The sequence below is a fragment of the Belonocnema kinseyi genome, chromosome 6, assembly GCF_010883055.1.
Source record: "Belonocnema kinseyi isolate 2016_QV_RU_SX_M_011 chromosome 6, B_treatae_v1, whole genome shotgun sequence".
Taxonomy (NCBI): domain Eukaryota; kingdom Metazoa; phylum Arthropoda; class Insecta; order Hymenoptera; family Cynipidae; genus Belonocnema; species Belonocnema kinseyi.
Genome location: NC_046662.1, coordinates 141,556,104 through 141,583,900, shown reverse-complemented (window position 1 = coordinate 141,583,900; position 27,797 = coordinate 141,556,104). Strand labels below are relative to the sequence as shown.

The 27,797-nt window shown below is 38.2% G+C and overlaps 1 protein-coding gene across 7 annotated transcripts in view; it reads left to right on the top strand.

The window, feature by feature from the left end:
• LOC117175710 (histidine protein methyltransferase 1 homolog) overlaps window positions 1-27,797 on the top strand; it is a 195,262-nt gene that overhangs the window by 87,391 nt on the left and 80,074 nt on the right. For 4 of the 7 annotated variants that reach the window (XM_033365477.1, XM_033365476.1, XM_033365475.1 and 1 more), the window contains 2 exons: window positions 542-686; window positions 6,971-7,113. The exons of 1 other annotated variant lie outside the window; for it this stretch is intronic. In XM_033365477.1, the coding sequence (XP_033221368.1) occupies window positions 7,062-7,113 (52 nt within the window). In that variant the 5' untranslated portion in view covers window positions 542-686; window positions 6,971-7,061. Of the gene's footprint in view, window positions 1-541; window positions 687-6,970; window positions 7,114-15,607; window positions 15,676-27,797 lie in introns of all 7 variants that reach the window. 2 more of the 7 variants (XM_033365479.1, XM_033365478.1) reach the window with 2 other exon arrangements.

Below are 27,797 nucleotides of genomic sequence, written 5' to 3'. Positions count from 1 at the left end.
GGTCGTTTATAACAATTAGGTTCATTATTGCGTGCAGGTTATCTGTATTCTTTGAATACCCCTGCGTGGATTAAAGGAGTTTCGTAATTTCTGGAAGTCGCCCCTGTAGACTAAAAAAAGTGTAAAATTGCTCTTTTTCACATACTTTTCGTTTAATAAATACAAAAAAATCTAAATAAAAAAATTTCACTCCCCCCCCCCAGATTACTTAACAATTTGATTACCTTTAATTAAAAAAAGATGTAGAATTTTTTAATAATTGGTGGGATAAGTTGGCCGAGAGGGTTGAGGAGGGAGGACATATATAAGGAAAATTATATTTAGAATTCCACACCTGATATAGTTTCGGGTGTCGAGTATCCCACAGACTTAACACATTTCGCGCCTGCTCAGATATGCTTTGAAAAAAATGAACGTCTGTAGTATCTAGTAACATTTACGACTACTTTGATCTAGCATATCTCAGAGTAACTTGCAATAATACCGCTCTTTCAGAAGTCAGATTTTTTGTAGCCATTATCTTATTTTCATATTATTTCAGAGAAGCGTGCTCTTATGGAACTGTTGTATACCAGATTACAATTGGAGGACCTTCTGCAGCTGTAGATAAAAAATTTATTAAAATAAGAAGATTCGGTACAAAGCTATGTTTAAATTTAGCTTTTCTGAAGAAAACTTAGAAGAAGGTAATACTTACTTACTATAGATACATAATATCCCTGAAACTTCATTAGGCTCGGGTAAAATTCGTAAGAGGTCCGTCTTACTCCGTAGGAGTTCTTGTAATATTTCAGTCTGAACCAATATGCATGATTCCGAATGTTGCTACAAAATTCATCCCGAATGAGTAGCAAGTTTAATAAAAAATACTTCCGATTGAATCCGCATAAATCGGACATTTTTGATCAAATTAATTCCAAATGAATCCGCATGTATCTTACTAGCGCTACTTATGGATGGCCTAGATTGAACCGGAAAGCGTTCGATTCAACCTCCTATAGACTTATCATCTGTCTTTTGGAAAGCTTAAAGGTTTCAATCCGCACATCGTGAAGTGCATAGAGGGATGGATGCCGCTTTGGAAAACCAGGTTTACTATCGCATCCTGAAAACATCGTGTGACAACTAACATGGTCACCTTTCGGAGAGGTGTCTTTCAGGGTGACATCATGAGCCCACTCCTCTTTTGCCTCGCATTATTGCCACTATCTCTAGCACTTTGCCATTCCAAACGGTAATTTTGCGGTAAACCTAAAAATCAATAGCATAAAGTCCCTCATGTATTTTACATTGAGGATCTTAACATCTATGCTAAAAGTAAAAAGGAACTACACCTAGTTCTAAGACGTAAGATCTATTAAAATATACTATCCAAAACAGATAGAAACGTCTAATTCGGCAGATTTGGTCTTCCGAACTGTCGGGGAGGAAAAAAGTATCTCCAACGAACATGCCCACTGTCTGGGTAGTACTCTATTCATTTGTAGTAGTTCCACGGACGAAGGGTGAGCTGAGATCCCTTGACATCAGGATACGAAAGGTTATTCTCATGAACAAAATCATGCACCTTAAGTCTTCTGTTCAGCGACCCTAATCTCACGCCGCCAAGGTAGTCGCAGAATACTGAATCTTGGATGTCTTCACAACATAATTATTCTGGTATATATAGTTGCTAATGGACGAGACCCTCTTCTTAAAATGCTCAGAAAGCACGAAAAAGTAAGCACAGGAACGTTTCTATACAAAGCAGCAGAGAAGGCTGCTGAAATACTTGGCGTTAACTTCAATAGCAGGGTAAGCAAAATGCATCAAATCTTAACCATCTCCAGTATTCACTTCTGAAAGCCCGGATTAAGAAAGAACACGAGAAAAACGTCCATGAAATCACCTCGGCAAGAAGATGCACGGTATCTTCTACAGAAATGTTAAGGATTAGTCGATATCGTATAAGTTAATGTATGCTTTCTTCAAGTCACCCTGATCGAAGTCGGGCACGGAGGGTGCCTGACTTTGTTATCCCTAGTATTTTTTCTGTATAACTCAAACATGAACTGCTGCACAGTGGGGCAAAGTGAGAAAAGTAAGAGTGAAAAACCAAGAACGTGTTTCATAAACATATATTTCCATGTTTTATTAAACTTTTACTTGAGTGAACCCCGTTATACATCATAGCCACGGATTCAGTCGAGTGACTGATGAGACTAGAATGTGATAAGTTAATTCAATTAATTTAATAAGATGCTTGAAACCTCCTACGATGATGTTGCAGGTATACAATTATGAGCAATTTCGATGATGTAGACTCTTCCACCTTTTTTTGTCGCATCACGATGTCAGGTCGATTGACCCGGATGTAATGATCCCTTTGGATAGTAACATCACAATATAAAATGTAATCTTCGCTTTCTAAAACGGACATTGGAATGTATCTATAGAAGGATATCCATTCTTTTAAGAGTCTTAGGTTTAGGGAAAGTTGTTTATGTATAATGCCCGCTACATCATTATGTCTGTGCGTATATTCTTTCTCAGATATTACGCGACAGCCATCAATAATGTGCTCGATGGATTCGTTGGTATGTCCATTGTATTTATAATTCCTCTATGGCTTCTGCCCTGATATTCAAGACCCTATCTGAGTAAAAATTTAAAGGCGTGTAGTCAAGATCCGCTTGACAGATGATACTGTAAAGCGCAATATTTCGTTCTCTGTTAAAATAGTCTCGCTACTGTATAACTTGTGACTCACACAGTTTTTTGACATCTGCAACGCCCCTACCCCCTAAATATCGCGGTAAAACTACCCTTTCAATCGCTGAATTTCTGTGATGCATTCGGTGCTTCGTCATTTCTACGCGAACAATTCTATTTAACTTTTCAATGTCGGTGTTAGATTATTTTATGACCCTGAAGGTGTACGTGTGGACAGGGATGGCATATGTATTGATTGCCCTAATTTTGTTGGCCGAGTTGAGAAAACTCTTCATAATTAATTTGAGTCTCGTAGTGAAGGCAGTCATTAGGCTTGTCTTAACTATCGTATGTTGAATACCCTTAGATTCAAGAATACGCAGATATTTATATGATTAGCCTGCAGCCCTTGCCTCGATGTCATTTTCGAACTCGTTCTCTAAATCTGCCGTCCCTAATTCCCCTCTGATTAAATGCACTATTCTACATTTATCTAGTCCGAACTTCATTTGGATATCATTATAAAACTGCTGTGTGGCATCGATCACTTGCTGCAGTTTCTTGGCTGAACTAGCGTACAACTTGAGGTCATCCATGTCAAGAAGATGGGTCACTTGATGACCATCCTCATTATCATGAATTAGGAACCCATGAGACATGCTGTTTAGTATTTTGCTCAATGGAATCAACGCTAAACAGAACCATAGTGCACTGAAGGAGTCTCCATGAAATATACTTGATTCTTGTACCGCAGAGCCTCATCGCATGGTTTAGAAATTCCATAATGCGTGGGCTGATGTTTCAAAGTTTTAAGAATTCAAGCAAATAGTCATGCGGCACGGAATGAAACGCTTGCTTGTAGTCAATGTATAACATTTGTAAGTTCCTTTTATGCTTACGAGCTTAAGTCATGGCAACAGCGTCTATGGTGACTAGATCTTTACAGTCTAGCGAGTTTTTCCAACATCCTTTTTGTTCTTCTGTAAGAATGTCATGCTCGTCGCAATGAGAATATTCCTTATCTGCAATGATAGCTGTAAGACATTTATAAATTGTTGGAAGACTGGCTATCGGTCTAAAGTCAGATGGATTTTGAGCGTCTGGTTTTTATGGTAACATATACGTAATACCCTGGAGCATAAAGCTTGGCATTAGATCTGGGTATTCAATGATCTTCTAAAAACACCTTGCCAACGCAAGATGCAAACTCGTCCGGTATTTGTACCAGAAGTTGTGCACCATATCCGGACCTGGAGCTTTCCAATTACTTGCACTTTTCAAGACCGCTGAAAAATCTAAAGCTGTCATGTTGGTCAGTTGGATTTCAGGGCTATTACTTGCCCTTGCTTCCTCCAGTTTGAACCACGCAGTATCCAAATTGCATCTGTTCATTTATCCCCAAACACCCGACTTCGGGGACTTCGGTGTCTTACTGGTCATATGGCTTTACTCTCAGTTTACGATAGAACCTTCTTTCATCTATCTGAAAGTTTTGATTTTGTTCCCTTCGTGCACTACTTTTCTTGTAGCGACGCAGTCTGGCAGAAAAAACCTCAACTCTCTGTCGTTGAGAATCTGAAATTTCTTCCAATATTGCTGGTGTTAATGTCTCGATGTGCCAAGGTGGATGATTTAAGTAACATGGTTTATCAGCTTTCTGGTTCTATTTAATTTTTTTATATTGAGTTAATCGACCCAATTTGCACCTTACTTTGCTGACATCCATATCCAACCTGATCTTCCATTGTGGATTTCCATCCCTTGCTGGGACAAAAACTGCATTTGCAGGCCTAGTTTTCCGGCCCAACGTTCTAAAGGTTGCAACATTTGCACGGTATACAAGAGTTTGCACCTCTAACGCAGTTTGTGCTACGTTCAAATACGTAGGTAAAACCCTGCTGTCGTGATGTGCCATTAGTGCACGCAGATCCCTTGTGATTTTCATTTTGGGCAGATAATGTCTTAGTGTTGGTTCTACATTTCTGAACTCTGGTAAAGCATGACCGAAATTCCTTTCAATGTGCTGTAGTGTTTCTGAGATTTCCCTATCCACCTTATAATTAGTAATATCCGGATGTGGATCTAATGGGTCCGGCATATGATGTTCATTATCCTTAGCAACTACTATATGTCTTCAGCATTAGTCAAGTCATCGTTATCCATATCTTCCAAGGCGAGTTCATCATTAGAAAGCTGCTGTTCCACTATCATTTTGATAGCAGCTATTTCAACTCCCGAAAGCAGTCTGTTTACCGATATTGAGCGTTTTTGATCTGCCAGATTCTGCTATTTATTTTTGTGGCTAGCTCTAGGTATTTAAGTAAGAATGATCTATGATATTCTCTCCTCACACTTTGCCCACATTTCTCTGCCAAAAAATAAAAAAGCATAACATCTCTGTTCATATGGTATGTCTGTTTTCGTCGCTTTTTTGGTTGATGAACCTCTGCTTCTGCCTCTGGTTGTATAAGGCAATTCACCTCTGAAGGATGTGGTGGTGTTGAATTATCAGTAGGTTGAGGAAGAACGTCAATTGATCCTGCTTGACCGTTTGACGCGGCTTCCTCTAACTGATGTTTATTGCCGTCGTTTTTCCACGCCAAATCCACCTGTTATTTAATTTCCATTGATCGGTCTTCTGCAACGTGTAGATTAGTCTTGATGTCCTTCACCTGAGCGATAGGATCTCTTAGTGCGACTTATTGTATATGAGGATACTTTGTAGCAAATTTCGTTCTTAAATTGTATCCTTTTTCCATTTTCGTTTCAAACTTCGTACTTTCGTAATAGAGACGCATCAATTCCTCTTTCATTGTGGCATCCCAATTAATGCTCTCCTACGGTATTTCTGTCGAGGTGGTTGGCTGCAAATAGCTAACGCTAGCCAAAGCATCCTCAGCAGGCACAGTTGATGTTCCACTGTTTACCGTTTGTCGCAAATGTTCTTACTGCTCCACTTGGTGGTCTTTGATCTTATCTAGTCCTAAGAAGGGGCTTATAAGTTCTTATATGGATTTAACACCGATCAAGAAATTATGCTGCCTATCTGTGTATATGCGGGATCCTAGATGGATGTGGAAATGGGCCTTTGATTGGTTTAACCGTGAAAAAAAAGATCTTTTACATTATTGTTGTCCTTGAGCTATTAGAAGGACGAATAAATGCAAAACATAACCATATGTACTAACGCACACAAGTCATTGAAAGACGTTCAAACTTATCGTACTTTGGCTATAGAATTGTAAGAATCTTTTAGCCGCCGAAGTAAAATATGTAACATTTGTAATACCTTGGATCTTCTGTACTTGCATAATGTCTTAATCTTATCTCGTGTTATCTGAGATCCAAGACCATACAAATCTTACTATTTGAAACAGAAATTTATTGGCTTTTATGTCTTTTCGTAGGTAACGTGCCGTTACATAGCACCCAGGCCACGCACACACCAGTCCACCGATGTTGCTCCTTTCCACTCACCACCATCCAGTGCACCGACGCGTCGCGCAGACACCGGCTATATACCTAGTTGCGCGACGCAAAAACGGGCAGTTCGTCGGGTGCGGTGAACCGAGTAACATCGGGGATCTCTCACCCGATGCAACTCCTCTGGCCGTGCGACTCTCCCAGCAGGCGACCATACAACCTTCCTCGTCCCCTAGTGTCCTCCTGCGCCCATTCCCCGTAGCCGACTTGACCGGCGGTTGACAGGTGCCCCTGTGGCCGCCCTTTGAGTTCAGGGTACGACGGCGTCAGGTGCCCCTAACCGGCCTACCCGCGGCTCCCTTGCCGACGCAAAGAGTACGACCCCAGGATGAACTCCTGCCCCGGGGGGAGTCGGGGCCACGACATCCTCCCCTCCTGTACCTGACCTGAACCGACCGCGGGGAGGTGACCTGGTTCCCCGACTCCTCGCGCGCATGACCGTCAGCTAACCCGACGCCCCTTTATTTTGTTTACAGAGTACAGAGTCAGGGCAATCCTAAAACCACCGCTCCGGAGAGACATGCCCGCGACATCACGCGCTCCGATCCGTCGCCTCCAACACCGTCACCTGACGCGTAGCATACCACTTAACATACACTTTCTCACATTCACGCTGACAGCTTAGCATTGTAATTTATAGGAAAATATATTGTTTCTCTTTTTGTATCATAAACCGTTGTTCGTTTTCTTATAAAACCTGCCCCAACTCCGAAAGCCTGGCAAGACTGAAGCGTCCGGTGGGACAACAGGCAGGTAGAGCGAGACGAACCGTTACACGTATTTTATTTTTTATCAGGAATATCGAAGAGTACAATAAACACCTGCAGTTAGAAGCAAAGGCTCCTTGTTCTCCACATTGTTGTCAGGATATAGCCGGTCCTGGAAGCATGAATGGAATTATTGTTGCCTCTTTCTCCCTCTCGTACGAAGGAGTTACTGGTAAGCGTTCAAACTTTCTCTTTGATTTTTGGAACACCGAGTATAAACATCAAGCATCAAAAACATACCCCGGATTATCTCAGATAGGGATTCCAATTTCTCAATGGTCTAACCCAGTGCATTCTTGGAAGCTGCTCAAAAACTTCGTTTGTTCTACCTTTTAAACTGATACCAACCACTCCTTGGCTAAAACATAAGTTTTATTGTTTTAAAAGTGATTGATAAAATGTCTCTGTAAATTTGTTTTATAATCTGGACTGCAGAATGCCAACGATTCGGTCACAGATTCATATGTTTGATTAACGGTGAGATATTTGCCTGAGATATTTCACGATTTCCTTTATGCTAGGCATTTTATTATACGTACTGACAGTAGGCCGTTATTTCGTATACTAGGTCCAAAAAAGGTATTCCTTTATTAGGCGCGAATTGTTTGCAACATTGGGCTTATTTTTTGTCAGAATTTAATTATGAAATTGATTGTTTTCGATCCAATTATAATGCAAGTGCAGAACGCTTATCCAGATTGCCAATTCCGGAAATAGAGCAGGAAGTAAAAGTTAATAATGAAAGTAGGAATTATACATCATGTGGGGATGCCGCGTAATTATACCCGACAGATTAAAAGCGAATGTTATAAACGAACTAAATGCCTGTTATTTCGGTATAGTTAAAATGAAGAGCGTGGCCAGATTATTTGTATGGTGGCCAGGTATAGATAACGATATAGAAATGGTAGCAAAACGATGTAAAGATCGGGTAGATGTTAAAGATGATTCTATCAAGACGCAAGAGACTCTGTGGCGTTGGCCAGATAGACCTTGGCATCGTATTCATGCAGATTTTGCAGGTCGATTTTTGGGACATACCTTTCTTATTGTAATTAATGCATATTCTAAATGGCCTGAAATATTTATTGCAAGTAGTATGTCAGCTTCAGCCACGGTCAGCAAATTCGAAGAATTATTTACAGCTCAAGATTTTCTGCATCATTTGGTCACGGATTCGAGATCACAATTTACTAGCCAAGAATTTCCAAAATTTGTTAAGAATAATGGGATTAAGCACACATTTGCTGCACCAAAAAAAAACAGCAACTAACGGGGCAGGAGACACTTCTGGACGAAATCAATACGACGAACGGGCGGAAAGTCTCGTGCACGCTGAATACAGGGAACGACCCAAGGATGACCTACTGCATTTTTCCACCTAGAGTTTTGGCATTTCGTGGTCAAGCAGGGATCCTTTGGTGCGTTTGCCAGAGCGGTATTAAGGCTAATGCCATATAGAAAAACCGTTTATAAAGCACGCTTAGTTCCGCATTGTGCTCTTTGTTCTCGTAAGCACCCGGGGTCAAGGAGCTGTTCACTGAATTGTTCTTCCTGTTCTTTCTTCATCCGAGCCTTGATGAGTGAGGACTCGAGATAGATAATGTTTGATGTACTTTGCTCACCCTGATATTGAAATAAAGGTTGCTATTTCAGCAGCCTTCTAGACTATCTCGTCGATTTGCGAATATATGCGCTCTACCCAAAATGATTATGTTATGGAGAAATTCAAGATTCAGTATTCCGCGACCACCTTCACGGCGTGAGGTGTAAAGTCGCGGAAAGGTAAGTCTCTCCAACACGAAGGTGTCGTTCAGCGCTTCTCAGCGATCTCGGGGTCCATGGAGATGCCAGTAAATCGTCCTTGCTTCAAATGCATCTGGACGCATTTTTCTAATCTAAACTCCATTTCAATCTTCCGAGTATACTCTTAGACAATCCTTTGAGCTAGATTCAGTTAAAAGCATTTTTAGTATAGATCTTGATCTTGACGAGGAGAGCAAATAATGTATCATTTAATAATGGCTCAGACAATCATCTTTCATTGCATTTCATAAATGTTAGTTTTATCGGATGAAGGTTCGGAATGTTGTTTTACCTCAGAAAGGTTGATGTAAATTTTGAATCATAGTTTCCAGAAGGCTAAACTGCGGTTCATGTACTTTGTGGAGTTAATATTGGCTTTTCCAGAATACTAGCACGATTACATTTACTTCTTACGGAAATGCATTGCCCGAAAGTTCTTATTTAAGCCTCAGTATTGCTACGTCTTACCTCTTATACGTCGCCTGAAATACCTTATCGGGAAAATGAAACCGCTTTGCCTGAATTGAAGGTAGCTGATCCTAAAACCTTCAGTTCTCAACCAAAAATTTTATTTTAGGCGCTGAAAAATATGACGCTTGCTTATTACTTGGTCAATAACAGGGTGTATAAGGTACTCTTATTGCTCAATCTACCGTTTTGGATTGCATTTTGTTGGCTCGAGTAATTGCGAATAAAATAGAGACATGTATTCCACTTACGTTATATCAGAGTAAAACTTCTGAAGTTTCACATCAAGACTTCCCTAAGTTTTTGGAATTGGAAGAAGTTCCAAATAGAGAACCTTTGACTGACAATAAAAAGCTTCATGAAGAACATTTATTCATGACTCACCAATGTATAAACGATGAGTGGTACTTAATACATATACCATTTAAGAATGAGCGGCCAATAGAAATCTGTACTTACTTTCCTGAAGTAAAATTTGTATTTGATAAGGTTCCAATACCGTTCAACTGAAAATTTAAAATTGTTCAAAAACAATTCAGATTTCTTAACTTCATATGAAAAGCTAGGATATATGGAACTTGTGAATGAAAAAGAGTTAGATAATTCCAGTCAGATTATGTATTTTTACACCACCCGATTTTGAGAAAATGTAGTTCTATTAGAAAGTTAAGAGTTGTATTTAATGCATCAAGTTCAACTGCAGATCTTCTCGTTATTTTCATGGCTGATATTCAAAAAACATTGAGACAAATTTTGATAGATCCTCGTGATAGAAATTATCAAATAATATTATGGTGCTCTCATGGTGGAAGAATAGTAGTAATATTAAGTTGCTGCTGTCTCAGAGTTCTCAGTGAACAGTTAAATAATTCCCATGTCTGCTAATGAATGGTTAAATCTGAAGTGGAACTTCTCAAATACTTTCTCAAATTGCGTTTTATGTTTACCAAGGACAATCAGGCCGACTGTGCTACGCGGGGACTTTCATCGGAAAGGATTTCAAAGCATTCTTTTCATTGCATATAATGAAATCAAGATATGTTTCACTGTTCAAAAAGAATAATTAACAGACAATGGAAAATAACATGAAATGAGTTATAAACTCAAGCACAAGCACATTACGAGTTTAGAGTATAGATTCTAATCAAGTTTTGCGTAGGGTTTTGCAAAGTGTAGGTTTTTTAAATGAGACCACCACGTACAGCGGGTATTATTGCTCATAATTTGGCTTCCCAAGTGTACTGCGAATGGCTCGCATCGACATTCTCATTGACTTCAAATGGCGCGCTTTTTGAAATTATTAAATTTTTCTTGTACCTTATAATTATTATATATTGTGAACAATTGATTTGCATATTTAATGATATCAAATAAGCGCTCGATCAAGAAACAACAACGCTGCTGGTGCCTCACATACGCAGTACGACTGGTTAGCAGAATTGGGAGCACTGATAATGGGCTAGTTATCCAAGAGGACGTGAAAAATGGAATGTAGATGACGAGAAGTCAAGATAAACAATCTAAGAGGTAAGTCCTGGAGATTTTTTATAGGTGGAAACGTTCAGGTTGTATGAGTTAAAAGATACTCAAATTTCCCAATGTATAAATTTTCTTAGAATACCTGAATTATATTTGTGGACACCATTCACTATATAAAAAGGCTTGATTTTTCGACTGGTTGGACATAACTCTCAATAAATAGATTTTGGTAATGTGGTGATGATTCATTGTTTACAAAATATCTGGCACCATATGGTTGAATCGCTCCCGTCAGGAACACCTAACAAGACACCGGATATTCATGGAAATAAAAGCCAGAAATTGACTTATTTAGTGAAAGTACAGGAACTAAGTGAAAAATTTGACGGCTTGAGATCACATAGCAAGGATATGCTGGTGACAACATCTTCGCACGTACTATAATGCAGTCGTCCTTGTCTAAACAGTCTGTACTGTTCTCTTTCATGTTGTCATTCTTCACCGGATCGGTCTTTCATTATTCTTCGCCTGAAGGAAGAAATAACAGGTTTGCCAGCTGATATTTAGATGATTGTCAACACACTTAATTTTAGACTTCATCGATTTCTAACCTTCTTCAGTGGTAAGATGACAACTTTAATGTACCCATGATGAGAGAGGCTCTTTCTGGCAAACAAAATAATAATAATTCAGACCGTAGTATTTCAGTGATGATTTATTGACATTTTATTAATTATTATGCTCTCGCACACTCAAATTTGCTCGCATTGTCAGAGTACTTCAAAACTAAAGTAAATAAGTTCTTCAGTTTTCAAATTAAGACTTCTCTATTTTATCTGAGTAATCAGCAATTGTCAATTTCAATTGCTCCTTTTGTTAAAATGGATCCATTCTCTGAGTTATCAGAGATTTCTCAGGCGATTCTACGCACTGAAACCAATTTTAAGAAAATTGGAAAACCCAATCTAACAGTGGCTACTGTCAAATCCCGGAGAGAAATTCTTGACCAACGCTGGAAGAGTTGTGAAACTCTGCATCTGGAGATTAAAGCTGGAACTGCGTCGACTGAGCGTCAGAAATTGGAATATTTCACAAAGTCTAAGTATCTCACTATTGAAGATGCTTATATCAATGCGCGAGATGTTTTATATAATAAATTGGTCTTGCTTACTCTTGAGACTAAGGCTAATGAAAGTTTAAATCAGTCTCAAATTATTCGTCATGATTCCTTGCCTGCTAAACTTCCTCAAATCATTTTACAGGAGTTTTCATGAGACTTCAAGGATTGGGAGAACTTTCACGATTTATTTAATGCTTTGATAATTCCAAACGATTCCTTGCCAAATGTAACAAGATTATACTATTTGAAATTGTCCTTAAAGGGCGAAGCTAAAGGTTTTTTATGAAATATTTCGATAACTGATGCTAACTTTATCTCCGCTTGGGAATCGATAAAGACCAGATTTGACAACAAGAAAGCTTTAATCTCAACTCATTTACAAGCCTTTATCAATCGTCCTAATGTTTCGAATAATATTCTAGAAGACTTTAAAAAATTACGCGATAAAACAAATGAGTCATTGGCGACTCTCAAAAAATCTTAAACGCTTAACAGAACATTGGAGTGATTTACTTGTTTTTATAATGGTTAAGAAGTTTGATATTAGTACTTTCAAGGAATGGGAGATGCATATTGGTTCTAGCACTGATTATCCCACTTATCAGCAACTTGACTCATTTTTGGAGACTCGCATACGTATTTTGGAGGCTATTAAAGCTTCAAAGCCTGGTGCGAGTTCTCAAGAAAAGAGTAAGGCTTCAAAACAATCGAGAGTTAAAAGCCACAATGCAACTTCTAGCTCAAAGTGTCTCCTTAGTAAGGATAATCACTCTTTATTTAAATGCAACCAATTCAAAGCTCTGTCTGTGGACAGGCATAGGGAAGTTGCTACAAATAATTATTGTTGTTATAATTTTCTCACGCCTGGACATCGACCACATAATTATGTTAGTAAATTCAACTGTTACAAGTGCGGTAGAAGACATAATTGCCTGTTGCATTCAGATGATTATAATTAAAATCCCACCTTACCACCAATTAACTCTGCATCGCTTAATTCTCAATTGGCAGTTTCAGGTTCTCTTGCGTCAAAATCAAATGATCCCGGAAATTCCGCCCTGGGGGTGGGCTAGAATCATGTTTCGCTTAAAGAAGCAGACGATGAAGTTTCGTTTCATTTTCTGAAGAATCATCCAAATTTATCGCGCTCAAACTTACTCGCTACGGCTGTTATTTTCTTCCAAGCTGAAAATGGAAGAAGTCACAGATTTAGAGTTTTGCTGGGCCAAGGATCTGAATGTTGTTTTATTACCGAGATAGCAATGAAAATATTAATTCCACGCTACAAAAAGGTTAACGCAGTAGTATATGGGATTGGAGAAGTTAATATTGGTTCTTCAAGAAAGTTAGGAGAATTTAATTTAATTCCTACACAAAAAAACTGTCCTAAAGTCCACATCCAAGCTTTATTGTTATTATTACACCTTACATCATATATTCCTCCTGTAAAATCTAACGTGAGGAATGAAGATCAATTAAAAGAATTAGGGTTAACAGATCCAAATCTCCTTAGCTCCCATCAAGTTGATTTGATTTTAGGAGCCGATAAATATGGCTCATGCTTACTTCCTGGTCTCCAACAGGGTATATTGGGTTCTCTTACTGCGCAAAGTACCGTTTTTGGTTGGATATTATCTAGGCCGGTTTCAGTCACAAATAAAATAGAAATTAACATTCCAGTTACAGCACATCAGGCTATTTCAGCAGAAGTCTTCCATGAAGACTTAACCAGGTTCTGGGAGTTGGAGGAAGTTCCCTTTAAAAATACTTTGACAGATGATGAAATGTTTTGTGATAAGCATTTCGCCACGAATTACCAACGAACAAAAGACGGACGTTACATGATACGCTTACCTTTCAAAAACGGTCCTCCCATAAAAATAGGTGCATCCCTGGAGAAAGCTAAGATCGTTTTGAATAAAGTTACTCGTCGTTTATCGGAGAAATCGCAATTATTGTTACAATACTCCAGTTTCTAATCAGAATATGAAAGCCTTTAACACATGGAAATTCTTCAAGAAAAGGAATTGGATAGTTTCCCACAAACTGTGTATTTGCCTCATCACTTTATCTTAAGAGAAAGTAGTTCTACCACTAAGTTGAGGGTTGTTTTCAACGCTTCCAGTTTAACTTCCAATAACTCTTCCTTGAATTCTCATCTTCACATCGGTCCCAAGAATCTCAATGATTTGGTTCCAATCATCATGAATTGGAGATCACATCTCTTTGTTTATATGGCTGACATTGAAAAAATGTTTAGACAAATTCTAGTTGACCCTTGGGATTTCTCCTGATAAAAGGCTCGTCGCTTATATACTTTTAACCGTTACTTACGGTACTGCCTGTGCTCCTTATTTGGCTAACAAAGTGGTTAATCAATTAGCTTATGATGAAGGAAATAGATTTGCTTTAGTCCAAACTATATTAGAAAATAATATTTACGTCGATGATGCTGTGTTGGGTGCAGATAGTCAGATTGAAGCTGAACAGGCGCGAGCTCAAGTAACACTGTTATTAGAAGCTGGCGGTTTCCATTTGCGAAAATGGGCCGCAAATGAACCCGAACTATTGGAAGATTGTCCTTCGGGACAACACGAAAGTGCTATCGACTTTCCGTTAGCGGAGGAGTCTCAGCTGAAGGTTCTAGGTTTATTTTGGGATCCCAAGTCCGATTCATTCGCTTTTGAAGTCACTTCTTCTTTAGTCGAAAACCCAACAAAACGGATCGTTCTTTCATTAATAGCTAAGTTGTATGATCCTATGGCTTGGATAACTCCATTCATAATAGTGGCAAAAATTTTAATGCAAGAACTTTGGCTGCGTAAACTCGACTGGGACGACAGACTACATGATGATCTTAAAATTCATTGGTTAAATTATCATGGTTCTCTGGAAAAATTAGAAGCGCTTAAAGTCCCCCAGGTGGACACGACAACTGTAGACAAACTTTGAACTCGAGCTTCATGGCTTTTCTGACGCTTCGTCAAAAGCTTATTCAGCTTCCATTTACATTAGAATTCTTAGTGAAGATTTAAAACAGGCTCATGTTTGCCTACTAATGGCTAAATTTAAACTAGCTCCTGTTAAATATGTATCAACTCACCGTTTGGAGTTGTGTGGAGCTGCGTTGCTCACTAAGAAACTTAAGTTTGTCATGGAAACTATGTCCTTGGATAAAAGACCTGTTTACTGTCACGCTGATTCCGTAACAGTTTTGGCAGGGCTAGAAGAACTTCCTTCCAATTGGCCTCTGTTTGTTGCCAATCGAGTTTCCCTAATTCCTGAGCTGTTACCTCGCGCGAAATGGTGATACATTTCTACTAAAGATAATCCAGCCGACTGCGCTACACGAGGACTCATGCCCGAAAAATTGATAAGGCATTCCTCATGGTGGCAAGGTCCACCTTGGTTAACTTTGCATTCCTCAAAATGGCCTGAATATCGCCACGCAGCCCCCGCGTGATTAAAGTTAGAACAGCAGCCACTAGAGAGTCATCATGTTTTGAGTGTGATCAAAAGTTCATTTAACTTGATGCTTAAATTCTCCTCTTGGCCAAGATTGCTTCGCGTAACTGCCTATTGTAAAAGGTTTATTGATGCCTTTGTGTTAAAACACTCAAAACTTAATAAGCCTAAACCTAAATAGGTAGTAAGTAGAGGAGATACCTTTAAAATTTCCAAAAAATTGATTATTTTTCTTTTATATTTTGAATGTATAATATGTTGAAAATTTACTGTAAAAAGGAAAAAGGAAAATATTAAATATTTATGGAGATATTGTCAAAAATTTCAGAGCCCGCATACCGTCACTAATCAGGTAGTCGGAGCGCTTGGGTCGGAGCAATGTTTCTTACACAATAGGTTTGTATATTTTTTAGCCCCATACATTCTGGGAAGGCTGATATTACGTTTACTACGTTTATTACGTCAACCCGAAATCGCCGATTGATTGGCAAGTCACTGAAACTAATAGTTATGCCGTAACGAATCTTTAAATGTGATTATCACGAAATTGTCTTTTCAAAAACTGTTCATACAGCATATATCTTCCTGCGGAATAATTTATCTTTTTGGTTGAGAATTTAAATATTCAACTGTTTGTATAAAAACTTATACTTAAAATTTATTTTATTAAATATTTTAATTATTTTACTGAGAATGACTTAATAAAATAAACAAAAATAAAAATTTTAATTAAAAATTCGAATGTTCGGAACCTGGTGTAATTTTTAATTTACAGTAGCTTAGCGTTTAATTTCGAGGAAGGATTCTGTGATGCAAAAGGCTTAGAGTTTAGATTTTAGATCTACTTGAGAATAACCATGGGCTTTGATATGCGACATACATTCATCATAATTGACATAATTGACCCATAGTGGTTCTCAACCTTATCATATCGTGTGAAAGTGTTCAAATCTTGAAATACATATCTCACCATCTTCGATTTAAAATCTCCCGCCGAAGAGTTTATATAACGTGAGAATCAATTCATCAGTCATAATTCAAAAAAATTTGAAGAATTAATCAAGGAAAAATGGAATTGTGTAATTTCAAACTCTTCCATATTGGTCTTCTTTTATAGAAAATAAGTCTTCTTGATTTAAAATTTAACTACTTGTTTAGAAGTTAAACTGTTTGGTTAAAAATTAGTACTTTTTTAAAAATTGATTCTGAACCTTTGAGCAATGTTAATATGAAAATAGATTTCTTTCAAGGAATTGAGCCAAAAATTATTTGGCTTTAATCAAACGAACTCTCCCAAAAATTTATAAGCAAACCCTGCAGAAGATCTACTTCTTTGGTTTAAAATTGCACGATTCTTTAAAAAATTGATTTTTGTTCATTGTTGCAAATCAATTTTTTCATCATCTTCAATTTTCAATCTCCATCCGTAGATTTTTTATCGCTAGAATCAATCTATCAGTCATAATTCAAACAAGTTTAAAGAATTGAATATATTTGGCTAATCAATACAAACAATAGTGTGTAACGGAATCAATACGACGATCCAGCAAAAGCCTCGTGCACCCTAAGAACACGGAGCGACCCAAGATCTACCGCCTTCTGCATTTTTCCCGCAAGTGTTTTAGCATATTGTTGACACGCAGGGATGCTTTTTAGGCCATTAACGAGTAAAAGCTTGGCACCTCCAAGAGCGCCGATGATAAGCACGATTAGTTTAAAAGAATATTCCGGGGACAATCATTGCAACTTCCTTATAAGGTCTCGATACCTCTCTTTCTTTTCATTTTCCTTGGTTATGATTTTTTTGTCAGCTGGTGCCGAAAATTCGATAACGAACATGGTTCGCTTCTCGAAGTCAAGAAGAACCATGTCAGGCCTCGAGTAAGCAACAGAAACGATTGTCGAGAATATATAGTGTCAGTATATGCGGCACTTCCCATTCTCGACAAATGACTCGATTTCCCTAGGAGCATTTAGAGGAGCGATATTAAGGTTAATGCCGCATGAGTGACAAAGATGGTAATAAAGCACTCTTAGTGCCGCATTGTGCCTTTGTATGTAGGTCGTTCCCGCGTGAGTTGGACAACTAGATAGTATGTGAGCTAAATTCTCGGGGTGTGCATGGTACGCCCTGCAGCTATCATCAGAAATGTCTTGGCTCAAAATGTGGTGACGGTATGTTAAAGTGGAAATGACACCGTCTTGGCATGCAAAAATGAAACCCTCCGTGCCAGACTGCAATCCGGGCGATATAAGGAAAGCAAACGTTAGTTCACGCGACATTGACTAATCCTCCACATTTCTGTGGAAGATACCGTGCATCCTTTAGCGAGGAGCTGTTCACGAAAGTTTTTCTCTTGTGCTTTCTTAATCCGGGCTTTCAGAAGTGAGTACTCGAGATAGATCAGATTTGATGCATTTTGCTCACCCCTAATACTGAAGTTAAGTCGGAGTGTTTTAGCATCCTCCTCCGCTGCTTTGTACAGGAACGCTCCTTTGCCCACTCCTTCGTGATACCTGACCATTTTAAGAAGAGGGTCTCTTCCATTTGCAACTCTATGTGCTGTACCCAGAATAATCCTGTTGTGAAGACATTCAAGACTCAATATTCCGCGACGACCTTGACTGCGTGAGATGTACAGTCGCGCATATCGATCGGATATCGTTCGACAATCCCTAGAGCTAGATGTAGTTGCTCTTTGTTTTTAGCATAGATCTTAAGATCTTCCATGTAAAATAGATGAGTGACCTTATACTTTCGATCTGCAGGTTTTCCGCGCAAGCACCCGTCGGAATGGCGAAGTGCTAGTGATAATGGCAATAATGTAAGGCAAAAGAGGAGTGGGCTCATGGTGTCGCCCTGAAAGACACCTCTCTTAAAGGTGACCTTGTTGTCACATGATTTTTTCCAGATGAGATAGTAAATCTGGTTTTCCAAAAAGGCATCAATCTCTCTATGCACCTAACTATTTGCGGATGAACCTTTAAGATCTCCAAAAGACAAATAATAAGTCTATGGGAGGTCGAATCGAAAGCTTTCCGATAATCAATCTAGGCCATCGATAGGTGACGCTGGTAGAATGCTGCATCTTTGCAGACACATCTATCGATGAGCAGGTTCTTTCGACACTCCGCTACGCCTTTCTTTGACCCTCTTTGTTCATACATTTCTTGCCACCAGGTTCAATTGCCCGAACAATCCTATCATTTAGGATAGCTGTGAATATCTTATAAAGTGTGTTCAGATAAGTGATTGGTATGTAATTCTTCGGGTCAGCTAAGTTGCCTATTTTCAGCAGGAGTATTGTGCGCCCTTCCACCAACCACTCCGGAGTCTCCGTCCAGTCTATGCTGCACTTCGTAGACTTCTCTCCAAAATGCTTGAACTCTTCTGGTTTGGGTGGGCGTTCGACAGTAACTGGAGGGTCTTGGAAGAGTCGAGATGTGTCAGAGAGAAACTGTTGATTTTCTCTGACCCACCTCTCCCTCCGCTCTAGACTTCTCTTAGCGTCAGATAGTATCCGTATTCTCTCAAAAATATTCTGCTTGATGGTCAGCAGTTTTTACTTGTTAAGTGTGTGATAACGGATCCGGAGTTCGCGCGCGAACTTTCGAACCTTGGCGGTAAAATTCCTGCCAGATGTGATGTAGTCAATCGCACACTGAATGCGGGACGCATACTGTCTTTCTGAGCCTATCTTTATGGCAAGTTGATGCATTCGTCTTTTGGTCTTGTGATCAACCGTAGGTTTTGTTTTACGGTTCGCATCGGCCAAAGCTCTCGCTGCATTATACACACAATAATTGATAGCCCAGAGGTCGGATTCTCCGGCCAAATGTCCACGAAGCTCGTCATCCATTTCAGCCAGATCTTTAGGCTTGAGAGAAACCTTGGTATTGATGTTACTCCGGGTCAGAAAGCATCGCTCTTTTTCTATTGGATGCCTGCCCGCGGTTGGTCTTAGTGTCGCCTCTCTGTCTCTGTTGCCGGCTTGTTCTAGCTGTGGTAGAGTAGGCGTTCCGCTTACATAGCCCCTTTTTCGGAGTAGTTCAGCATGGTTTCGCAAACGTTGCTGTGAAATGTGCGATAGCTCCGGGTGTTTCTCGCACCACAGAGCATGCAGCCGTGCCATTTAACCCCATTCAGGGGCCACACTCGCATTTTAGCACTCTATCAAGTCGTGATTCAGTCGCTCCTTCCACCGAAAGGTCGCGAGATCCCGCCGATCCATCGCAATGAATCCATTTTCATTGGCTTCTCCAGCTCTAAATTGGTCGGCATTATTGGCCGATCCATTGTCGGGAGCCCTGCGCGTTCTTTTATTTTGAACCGCACTTACTACAACTATGTTTGGTGTTGTTATTGTTGTTCCCACGAGAAGCGAAGGAAAGGGGTTCGTCCATCCTCGTAGAGCCCTGCATGCAAGGATAAGGCTGCGTACTCTGAGAGGTCGCCCGGTATCCCAGAGTCACCGTTCTAGACACCTCACCCAAGTGCCATTCAGCTTTCGGCACTATTTTCACACCTCCGCTTGTGGGTTAATTCCTTCGGGATCACCTATGAACAATTGTCCGCGACTGCCTAGTTATTTTTGTAACCATATTTAGCAGCAACCTTTGGTACAGGGAACCTCTATCCACAACCCGAGGACCCGTTCGGTGGCTTTGTCATAGGCCCTTCGGTTTGATTCTAGGGGATCAATACTGTAAGAAAAAAAGATTTAAAATTCTAAAAAATACTTTTTCGTTTATTTCTTCAGAATAAACGTGTCTCGGTCGAATAATTTGAAAATTAAAGTATTAACGTTATGAACGTTTATTAACTATTATTTAAAGCTATTATTGCAAAAATGGAATGAGAATAGAAAGGTTTGCACTTGTAATGGTTGAAAACATAGAAAGCAATGAGCATTAAGCATTGTTTGTACGAATTACCAAATATTACTGACATCTGAATAGCCTAAAAATCGGCCGATGACTGCCGACGTTGGTCGACGTTTTTTTGACGTACTGACGATTCAATCCGTAATAGTGGCGTATCTCTCGGTCAGTAAATTTATTCACGAGTATTTAAAAAAAAAAATTATTTCCGTTGAAAATTGACGAGTAGTCGATTTTTTGCACGAACAAATCCAAAATACCCCACTGTGCGGCGTTGGCGTCACACTCGCAGCGAGGTCGTTCGTTCCTTTTGTTTTGGTGAAAAGAAGACGAGATTCATCCCGATTCCATTCGATAGAAATCGGTGGGGTTAAACGAACATCCCATATTCACGTATGAATTGGAGGAATACGAATTTAGAGATTGCCACGCAGGCGTTTCCAAGGAGGCGTTTTGGTCGCGGTAGAGCTCTACGCGTAACCAAGTTCGTAAGAACACTGAATCGAACGGCCTGCTTTGCCTGGCAAAAAATGTGTGACGACGGAACATACATGCTTATATTTATGCTTTATTGATTTATGCTTTATGCCCTGTAGAGTGAGTAGCTGAAACAGGAGCTTAAAAAAGTGACTTAGCACTTTGCTAAGAGACAGTTTTAGATTTGAAAAATACCAAGAAGAACTTCATTAAAGTCACAAAACCAAATTTGAAAGATTACGCGAGAATTGCAGATCATGCGTGAGTGGGGTAGATTTCAAATAGTAACCGGAAATATCCCGTAATTTCTTTAGTTTTTCAACACTTTTTTTAAATAAAAAAGGATTCTTAATAAGATCATAGTTACTTAAGAATCACTTTTTCGCGTAGGATAAGTCATGTGGTCTAAGTTGTGCTCGCTAAGAGGCGTATAGAGCAGGAAGCACTTTTTTTCATCGCACACAGACATCATAGAAAAGTGCACGCGAGAATTACAGATCAATCGCGAACGGGGTCTATTTAGAATTGAAACCGTGTTCAATAGATTATTCCTATAGGTTTTAAGTATTTTTTTAGAAGATGAAAAAGAGGCTTATGTCTTAGAAGTCACTAAAACTCGTGATTTTTTAAGTTTGATTTATTCGACTCAAAGAACCAGTTTTACATTTCCAATAATTACAAAGTTTATTTGAAAATGTGGTATTAAGATTTTAAGTTCTAATAAAAGCCAAGTGCATTGCCAATTTAAAGAATAGGAAAATTTAGTTAGGCATTCGAAATTATAAGTTCACATGTAAAAAATAATATTACAAGTATATTACACTTGGTGAAAATCGATTAATTACACAGTGTTATGACAAAGTGATTGCGGATGGCGACAATATATAAAGATTTGAAATTATGGATACGAGATCACATGTTTTCAAGTCGCTCGTATCATGTGAACAGAAGGAAAGCCGCTTTACCACGACCGAGCAAGCAGAACCAGCACAAGCTGGTCTGAATAATGAGTATTCAATTAAAAACTTCTGATTATGAAGTCTTATTAACTTCGAATAACTTCGAATACTTCCAGTATTGAAGGTATCTTCATTGATATGTTTTGTACATATCGCCCGAAAAAGTGTCTGAATTCCGGCCAAAATGAAACTATTTATTTTGTTTTGGGAAAAATTTAAGTGTAGAGTTTGCACAAGCCCCATGGAGAAAACACGTATTTCCCATAATATGAAATACGTTTTTGCAACATCTATTGCAATTAATTATTTCCATCACCAGTGAAGATTGGACTAAATCGAATTGTAACTTAACTGAAACTTAATTGAAATCTAACTATTGAACTTTTGTTTGAAAGTTTATAATTTTTATTTTATGAATAAGAATTCCTCTATTTGGTTAAAAAATACTTCTGTTTTATGTTTGAAAATTATTGATTTTCGACTCATTTGTGTTTAATTTATTTTCAATGAAAAGTACTATTTATTCGGTAAAATATTATTCTTATAGGTTGCAATTTCAACCACTTGGTGTAGAGTAGAACTGGTTTGTAAAAAATGTAATTTATCTCGTTAAATATGTATCTTATTCGTTAAAAAATCGTCTTGTTTGAAAATGAATGGTTTTATTTATTGGGGTTCGCTATGATTTTACTACAAGTTAAAAAAAAAATTTCTTGTATTTTTAAAAGATTCCTGAATTTGCCACAATTTGTTCATTTTCATAATACGTCGACCAATAGATATAACATTTTTCTAATTTTAAGTCCATTTCTAAAGTTATTGATTCATTCGTAAAAAACAGCATTAAATATAAGACTAAAACATTGGACTGGGAAACAAGACTTCTTAATCAGTACTTTTTAATAGAATACTCATTATTCAGACTGAGGGAGTAGATGCCAAGTTTTTGGCAAAGGGTACACTTTTGTATATAGTTCAATGTTTCCATAATTACTGTAAATATTAACCGATTTTCATGAATCTTTTTCTCAATTTGTTCTAAAAAGGAAGACGTAGACGCCCCGCATGAAATTGCACAATAGTTCTTTTTAAAACTTGTTTTTAAATTTTGATTTGATCACCTCAAGCAACTATATTAATTCAATTATTTAAGCCAGGATCGCATTAATGTTATCTTATATATATACAACATTTACAGAGTTCGAAAAAATAAGACTTAAGTCTTATTTTGACATAGCCTAATTATTTATATTGTTTAACTTTATTGTTATTAACATAACCTAAACGTTTTTTAAGCATAATTTTTCTTAAAAACCGATTAGGTTATGTCAATCAGTCTAGCAGCCGTGCATTGCAAAAGGAAGATTATAACCTATCAAGGTGTCTCGGATATCTTCAAACCCAAACGTTTGAAAGAATCGCCTCAGAGTGGTATTGCTGCTCATCCTGCCAGACGGAGAGACGTTGCACTCACACGTCGGGATAGCGGCCTTTCCACTGAGAGGCAACAGCTCGCCCAAAACGATAAAACAGTTGTCCCTCTGAATGTGGGACGATGGTCGTGGGGGCTAAAGCGTAGGCTTTGGACCCACTCCTTCGGCTTGCGGGTTCGATTCCCGCCTCGCACTCTGGAAGAGTCTCGGTGGACCATGCGGTGAACACTAGCCTAGCAAGGGAGTAGTTGTTCATCTCCGGAGAGTCGTGGGACCGGTACCTCTAGAGAAAAAGGGTTTCTCTAAGTACTTAAGGCTGTTGCTCTTGGTGGTTCGGAACCCACCTTAAACTGTAGGTCCCCCTTCCACCACCAAGTAAGTGTGTGGAGGGTGTGTAAAGGAAAAGAGAAGCATTAGAACGCTCTCCAAAAGCATAAAATTTGCAATTAAATTTAAGAGATAACTTCAACTGCTATGGAGATTCAAAACGGGAGGACAAAAACGGGATCCAAAAGTATTAAATGTTTCTCACGTTGCCACTGGATTCATGTAATTTTTCAATACTTTCTAATGCAAGCCTTCTTACCGGGTTGTCCATCAAGAAAAGTTCCTGATTTTTTAAAAAATATTGAAGATCTTTTCTCTTTTTTGCATGAAAGTATATTCAATGGACTACGGCGCAATTCTCTAGTTGTTTTAGTATCGCCGGAACTGTCCTAGTGGTCACACGTAACTCAAAATGAGTGTTGTGCACGCTAAGTATTTTGAAGCGCTCTGATTTTATATCCATCTAAAATGTTCACATATAACCTATATTGCGGCTGCTAAATTCATGAGAAAGTCGAAGACGTTCGTAAACAGGTGGTTTTGAACGGCAAAAAAAATGGCGGAAAACCAGCCGAAAAGGTGTCAGACCATTCTGTATAACGATGGAGATTGGACGTTGTATTAGATAGTTGCGCCGAAGTCCGTTGACTGTACTTTATGCAAAAAAATCTTTAATAGGTTTCGAAAAAACATGTATTGGAAGTTTATTATACAGGGTGTCCAAAAACCTATGCAATGCCTTGTACAATGTGACAGTACATAATAAAGATTCAAAGTTCGGTCTAATTTACCAATTCTGAGCAAACTTCGAGTTTTAGCGACCCCTTGTACGTATGTGGCTTCGTACACTTTTTGCTAGAGGACTTTTCTGTTTATTTTTTTGTGCACTGTTATATAGTATAAGGGGTTGTATAGGTGGTGAGACACCCTGTATAAAAAAAAGAAAAATTGGTTCCTAAAAATGTTCATATCTATGACTACTGTAGATCGACATGCAAGTGTTCTAACAAATTTTAAACATTAGTTTTTGGCAGTATTATGTGGAAAAAGTGGTTTATATTGAAAAATAGACCAATGTGCATTTTTTAATTAATTTTGTTTTAATAATTATTAAAGGCACGTGATACTTAGAAAATTGTCGATTTTACCAGTTTTAGGTACCCCCGGCTTCTTTTCTATAATAAGGAATATTTTGTCTTAAAAATTTGGGAAATGATAGCGAACATGCTAACAGACGTCCCACACACTTTTTTGTGGGTTAATTCAAAAAAGTTTTAATTTAGCAAACTGTGATTAATTTGCATAGCGCTTAGAAATTAGTTTCTATTTGCTCAGTGTTAGATTCCCCCGGCTTTTTTCCTAGGATAAGAAATATTTTGTCTTCAAAATCTGGGAAATGATAGCGAACATGCAAACGGACGTCCCCGCACACTGTTTTTGTGTTTTTTTCAAACAAATTTTGATATTGCTAACAATGTGTGCGTATATTTCGAGGTTATCTGTGTTACAATGCTCCCGAGCGTTACTTCCAAACTAAATAATATTTTTGGCCAAAAACTTTGGACTTACAAATAAACATAGTAACTAATCTCCTGGAACTAACCTTATTTACCGGCAATCAAAAAAGTTTATTTTATAAATAATTTCCAAATTTTCGGAAAGGAAGAGATGAAAAACGACGTAACCTCAAAATAATGCATGCATATAATTTTTATTTAGCACAATAAATTTTTTTGTTATCATCCTTCAAAAAAGAGTCCGGGGACGTCCGCTATGATATTTTATAGCATCTCCGAATTCAGTTTTTAAAAATTTTCATTTTTGTTGAAAAAAAGTCGGGGAACTGTACCCGATTGACCACACGACGAAGTATCAAATGCCCTTAATTGTTACTGGATGAATAAATGAAATAACTAGGTGTAATCACTGTTTAAATTTAGACATAGTGTACATAAAAACTTATATTCAGGGTACTTCAAAGAATATAATCCCGCTGGTTTCATCCCAATTGACTGTATACTTTTTTCTTAGTATTTTGTGCGGGGTCCTTTATGAAATTTCATAATCTACACAAAGCACTTCAAAAGCATTTTTCGTTAAAATTCCAGCAAGAACCCAGCTAGACCCTGTTAGACTTCTGCATCTTCAATTAAAGGGATCTGAGAGAAATACCCTGCTAGATCCGTTTAGACGATACGGTGGGTCGCGACATTTTTTTTTATTTTGAAATTCGTAGGTTTACGGGCCTTTAAAGGAAATTTGTTTAGTTTTATATCTGTAATTGAGTAAAAGCTTGTTAAGGTTATCCTATACATTCTTTAAAAAAGTCACTCAGTAAGCTTACTTTATTTTTAAAACAAATTATAAATAAATTGAATGCAAGAATTTAAATGGATTAAATTTGCTTAATTTGATTAAAATATCGAGCTTATTATTAATTAGAAATTTTAATATAACTCGTTATTTTAGTCAATTTATGTATAGTTAGTCCATTTAGATTATGTATTCTATTTTCTTATAATTTGTGATAACACAGGGTGGCCCATAATTTTTTGATGATTTCAAATTTAAATAAAATTTGTTGAAAGTTAGATAAAAACACGGAAATGCACTCTACAGTTAGTGTGGAATGACAATTTTCATCTCATATAAGTTGGTAGTATTATGGCGTATTTCACTACGGAACAACGTGCGTTTACTGTGTAGTGTTTTTTTTGTAAATATTTAGTTTGTCGTGCGCGTGCAACGTGTTTTTGGCAAGTAATGCGATACTCCGCAGCGAAAACCGATTCCTGTTCGAGGAACGATAATGAACTGAGTAAAAAACTTTCGCAAGACTGACGGTTCACTCAATCGAAGGTCAACTGGCCATCGGTGGTGTCTACACACTTCCGATAACATCGAGCGTGTGCGCGTCAGTGTCATCGCCAGCTCTCATCGTTCGATACGGAAACGCAGTCAAGCGCTGAATGTTTCGTGGGAATCCATTCGTCGCATATTACTGGTGATGACTCTGAAGCGTAGACATTCGATGTTGTCAGAAGTGCGTTGCAGTCTTCGACGGCCAGTTGACCTTGTATTTGAGTGCATTCTCTGTCTTCCGAAAGTTTTTTACCCACTTCAGTATCGTGTCACGTGCAAACATTGGTTTTCGCGACCGAATCTTAATTTGTTTGCGAAATCCACGTTTCAGGCGCACGGCGGATTCACAACGTCTAAAAAAAGACTAGATAGCAAACACACGTTGTTCCTTCGTGAAATACGCCATGATACTACCAACTAGTATGAGATCAAATTTGACACTTCACACTTTCTGTAGACTGCGTTTTCGTCGCTTTATATAACTTGAAACAGAGTTTATTCAAATTTGAAATCGTCAACAGATTATGCGTCACCCTGCACGGTAGTTTTACTTTATCATTTTTATTAGGTATACAATGACTGTAGAATGCTAAAGATATACATTATTTTAAACGTGATTAAAATTTTTTGTTTACAATAATAAAAGACAATCCTTTTCACTCCTGCTGATTTAGAAATTGGAAAGAGGCGTTTTCTACAACACACACACACACACGCAGTTTAAAGATAAAAAACTTTACGCACTGCAGACTTGTATAAAAATGCATTTAAATTATTTTCACTCCTAGTGCAATATAAAAAAATTTCGAGTATATACTTCCGGCAGACTTTGCCGACAGAAAAATTTTCCAATTAAAACTTTTAACAAGTGTTTGCTAAAATCTAGCAGCACACAAAATTTTTAATTTACGGGTTTCGCATATTTTGAAAAATAACAAATAGGGGTGAGAAATATCGTACGGGCTTGAAAACACGGTGAAAAAAGTAAAAAGGCGTTAAATAACTTTCTACGACGTTTGTTTAACAAAAAATAGCGTCTAATATACGTGAGCACAGAGATTTGATACGCATGCGGTTGAAGCATTAGTGTTTGCAAGCGTGTAAAACATATATCGCTTCAATGCGCATGCCCATTGTTGTTAACGTATCACTTTTTATCTCCATTCGATTGCCTTACATTTTCTTCGAAATTCAGCATACTGGAGTGAGACTGCAGCCTTTTTGGCGCGGAAATGTCACGTGGCCCGACTATGACAATGCGCGTGTGCGCGGAAGCGATATATCCTTTGTTTCCTTGGCAAGCATTAGCGATCTCTTGGACATTTTTCATCCTACTCCCCACTTACAGGGATACTACTCATTACTATTCCTTCGTAGTAGACATCTTATGGAAAATATTCTTTCTAATACATTCCATCGAAAACTCGAATATTCTGCATATTTGCACGCAATAGTGCTTTAAAAACTCTTTTAAGGCACTGGCCGCTCTTCCTCTACGGCTGATGAGCAATGCGTGCCAACAATCTAGTTACTCGCTATTGACTGTTAGTCACGCAGCCAATTTAGGGTTATGCGCTCC